The 4,536-nt window shown below is 47.3% G+C and overlaps 1 protein-coding gene across 1 annotated transcript in view; it reads left to right on the top strand.

Annotated features, from left to right (window-relative positions):
- The window catches only part of DCAF6 (DDB1 and CUL4 associated factor 6), a gene marked incomplete at its 5' end in the record, with an annotated part of 140,301 nt that overhangs the window by 98,617 nt on the left and 37,148 nt on the right, over nt 1–4,536 (top strand). Inside the window, one exon of the mRNA XM_019557099.1 lies at nt 3,632–3,747. Coding sequence (XP_019412644.1) covers nt 3,632–3,747 — 116 coding nt within the window. The remainder of the gene's footprint in view (nt 1–3,631; nt 3,748–4,536) is intronic.

Genomic DNA, 4,536 nt, shown 5'->3' with positions numbered 1-4,536 from the left:
AACAGGTTCAGGTCCCGCTGTCTGTCCTCATAGGGCCTGCCCTGTTGTCCCCTGATCATACGAGTGGCCTCCTCTGGACCCTCTCCATGCTGTCAACATCCCTCTTGAAGTGCGGCGCCCATTTTTCTGAGCAGAGACAAGGACATCCCCCTCCACCCCCTCTGGGATCCTTGACAGTCCCAGGGGAGGCACAGCCAGGCCAGGGTCAGTGAGGACCTAGTCAGGGAACTTTTGGAGGGACTAGGCGTGTTCAAATCAGCAGGTCCTGACTACCTCCACCCTAGAGTACTTAGGGAATTGGCAGAGGTCATTTCAGGACCCCTGGCACAGCTTTACAAGCACTTGTGCTCTGGTGAGGTGCCTGATGACTGGAAAAGGGCCAATGTGGTCCTCTTTTTCAAAAAAGGGAGGAAAGAGGACCCAGGAAACTATAGGCCATTAGTCTTACGTTGGTCCTGGGGAAGCTCTTTGGGAAAATTTTCTAGGAGCACATCTGCGAGGGGCCAGCAGGGCAGTTTATGCTTAGGGGCAACCAACATGGGTCCATTAGAGGGAGGTCCTGTCAGACCAACCTGGTGGCCTATGACCAAATCACAAAAGCCTTGGACGCAGGTGTCACGGTGGATGTAGTCTTCCTGGACTTTAGGAAGGCCTTTGACACTGTCTCTCATCCCATCCTTATTAAAAAATTAGGCGTGTGTGGTGTTGACGACTACAGTCGCATGGGATTGCAAATTGGCTGGAGGGCCGCACCCAGAGAATGACAGTGTGGCCCTCCCAGCCAGTTTTTGACCTGGAAAGATGTGGGCAGCAGGGTCCACTAGGGCTTGGTCCTCAGGCCTGCACTGTTCAATATCTTCATTGGAAAATTGTGCAAGGGGGTGAAAAGCACCTTGTTTGAGTCTGCAGATGACACTAAGATGTGGGGAGAAGTGAGCACACTAGAAGAGAGGGACAGGCTACAGCTAGATCTGGACAGGTTACAGAGGTGGGCAAATGAGAACAGGATTTCAATATGGACAAGTGCAAGGTACTGGACCTGGGGAGGAAGAACTAGCAGCATACCTACAAGCTGGGGAACTCCCTTCTCATCGGCACAGAGCCAGAGAAGGACCTTGGAGTCACTGTTGATTCCAAGGTGAACATGGGCTGACAATGTGAGGATGCAGTCAGGAAGGCTAACCGCACTTTGTCCTGCATCCACAGAGGCATCATGAGCAGGTCCAAGGAGGTGATCCTCCTCTCTATGCGACACTGGTCAGGCCGCAGCTGGAGTACTGCGTCCAGTTCTGGGCACCACACTTCAGGGGGGATGTGGATAGCATCAAGAGGGTCCAGAGGAGGGCCACTCACATGATCAGGGGGCAGCAAGGCAGGCCCTACAAGGAGAGGCTATGGGACTTAAATCTGTTCAACCGTCACAAGAGAAGGCTAAGAGTCTGCAGCCCTGTACCCTCAGTGGGGACACAGATTTGAGGGGGGCATGCCCCCCTGACACACTGCCTGTGCCTGCCCCTCCCCAACACATCATCTATGTCCCACTTCCTCTATCATCCCATATATTTACCTGTGAGGAGCTGCTGTCCATGCTGTCTGGCTGCCACATGAATGTATGTGCACGCGCATACATGTGTTGCCCTCTGCCTGATCACCCTTCTCCTGCAGCCGCATGCAGCCCCTAGCAGGCTGGAACTCTGCCAACCTACAGCCAGAAATGCAGTTTCCCACAGTTTTCTCCTTTAAAGGAGAAAACTCATGATTTTCTACATCTTTCCATGATTGGTTGTAACCCTTTCATATATTACAACCCAAGTGGGTTGCGACCCATAGATTGAGAAATGCTGATTTAGCTTAAGTGGAGGAGGGAAACATCTCAAGTACCATTTATGGTAAATTTTTGTAGATTTTGATTTTTTTTTTTTTAAGTTAATGCTATGGTTTTTGTTTGTATCTCATTTGTGCTATAGCCAAAGGCTCTTATGCATCTTGTGGAGCACATGTGAAAGTGCCCTTGGTCTAGAAAGTGTTTAATCCAGATTGAAAGCAAAGATAGGTAACCACAAATATAGGAAGATAGTATACATGGTATATTATGGCTAATATATGGTAATTTGGATTATTTATTCAAACTGTTTTTAAGTTCTTGTCTGTTTCCTTACTCTGGGTTCATGCTAATGTGTCAGTTCCTGTGTGGGTGTGTTCAATTTACATCAGTTTTATTGTGATTTGTTTTCTGTTTTGTTTTTTGTCAGACTAGTAAATATCTGTTAAGTTATCACAGGTATCTGCTTTTGGGAGGGGAAACCTAGAGGCCCTGACCTTTGCTGTTGCAACAGCAATGGCAGAGTGGCAGCTGGGCAGGATGCCACAGGGTGCATGCAGCCTGTGGGCCACCAGTTGGACAGCACTGGTCTAGTCTACCATTTCTGTAGTCTGTTAGTGATACTGTCATGAGAGACACTCTCAGTGTGCTTTTATTGCCCCCCGCTCACTGCTGAGGGTGATTGCCCATATCACTTTACTCCCTGTTCCGCCCCATTACACCACTAATTGACTGATGGGAGGGGGAACCAATGGAGGAATATAAAATGTGAAGTCAAAATAGCTAGTTAGGAAAATAATGCACCCTGCACCCTGTCGTCATGGCATGGATGCCATTGGAACATGGCTGTATTTGTGAAGACCAGAAGGAAATTTCAGTAGCCGAAATGCAACATGATGAGTGTGTTAACCTTCTAAAATAGGAAAGGCATATCTTACAGGTACTATGAAGGAAAGCATCTGGAAGCTTGCCCCCAAAGAGGGGTCAGAGATAAAAACATAGCAGCCACATTACAGGCCTGAGTAACTGACAGGTTGGTAATATGTCCAGAGTCATCAGGAAAGCAGGAAGTAGACAGGGCTTTTGGGGAAAGTAAGTCTATGGACAGGCATTTATATTGCTACAGAAGTATAGCACGCTAGGGCGTACAGCAGCGGTGAGAAAATAGGGTCTACCAATTGATTGCATCCAGCCCATGGTTGCCTTTGTGGCCCTCTGCCTAGGGCAGCCCTCCCTTTCCCCTTCCCTTTCCCCTTCCCCTTCCGCTTCCTGGAGAGCCTGATCACTGACAACTAGCCCTCTTCCCTGCTGAATGTGTCCAATGTAACATGAGAGGAATGGAGGTGCTGAAGGGGACAGAGGAGGGAGGTAGTAAGAAGCATGTTGAGAGAAGGCCAGGATTGTGGCGTATGTTTCCATAGGTGGGTATGAATGAATGTAGGATCTAGGTTTGTGCTGTAGTAGGGGGGGTTGGAAGAGTAGGTTGGAGAGACAAGAGGAGCAAGTCCTACCTAGTGGGAAAGGGGAAGGAGGAGGACAAGATACTACGAGCAAGGAAAAGCTTTTGAGAGAGCCTTACGTGAGTGGCAGATGGCTATAATGATCCAAAAAAAAATAAAAATAAAGTTTGAAAAATGCTGTGGAAATGGCTTGTGGGCAGCCACCCTTGCCAGAGCAGTTAAATTGTATTTTCTTAGAGTCCAAAAAAACACAACAAAAACCAACAAAAAACCCTCCCAAAAACTGGGCTCTGTCCCTACATTGATCATGCCTTGCTGTTGAACCATTTTATGTCTGTTCTCTTTTTAGGAGCAGTACAACTTCCAGCTCTAGAGGGAGTGGGAGTCACTGCAAACCTGACAGTCAGGAAGAATCTCTAAGAACAAAAAGCTCAGAACAGTCAACACCAGAGAATGAAGAAACAAGTAAGATGCATAGTTATTCCTGTAACAATAAAGTCAAGACTCTACACCAGTGATTTTCAACCAGTGTCATGGGATCTTGCACAGTGTTAGCTGCTAGGTGTGCAAATATAATTCACATGATAAACCCAGAGGTTTCAAATGAGAATCTGTAGGTGTTAAAAACATTTTAGCCTGTTGTGGTCTTTCTGAGTTCTTTGCAACAACAGAATTGCTACATTATTTTTCTGTAGTTAAAAAACAAGTGAAAACTAAGAGCTGGCATTTTCTAAGGGGTGCTATGAGTCTAAAAAGGTTGAGAATGACCTCTCTTCCCTAAGGTGTTCATAGCTACTGTTGAACTCAGTGGTGGTTGCACTGACACCCATATAAGGGCTGAATGTAACCATAATAGAACACTATTTCTGTTTTCAAGAAAGCAAACTGGATAACAGAACTGTGGGAAGTAACAGATTACCAGCTTTAAAACTACAGTGTTAATCAGAATAGTTTCATAGTTAGTAGGGTTGGAAGGGACCTAAGCAGATCATCAAGTCCAACCCCCTGCCATGGCAGGAAAGAGTACTGGGGTCAAGTGACCCCAGCAAGGTGATTGTCTAGGCTTGTCTTAAGGACCCCCCAGGGTAGGAGCCAGCACCACTTCACTTGGAAGTTGGTTCCAGATCCTAGCTGCCCTGACAGTGAAGTAGCGCCTCCTGATGTCTAGTCTGAATCTACCCTCTGCCAGCTTGTAACTGTTATTTCTAGTCCTGGTAGTGCTCAGGGGAACAGGGACTCCCCCAGTGCCTGCTG

The sequence above is a fragment of the Crocodylus porosus genome, unplaced genomic scaffold, assembly GCF_001723895.1.
Source record: "Crocodylus porosus isolate Cpor-Errol unplaced genomic scaffold, CroPor_comp1, whole genome shotgun sequence".
Taxonomy (NCBI): Eukaryota; Metazoa; Chordata; order Crocodylia; family Crocodylidae; genus Crocodylus; species Crocodylus porosus.
The sequence above is the reverse complement of the archived record's forward strand: the minus strand, read 5'-3'. Positions and strand labels throughout refer to the sequence as shown.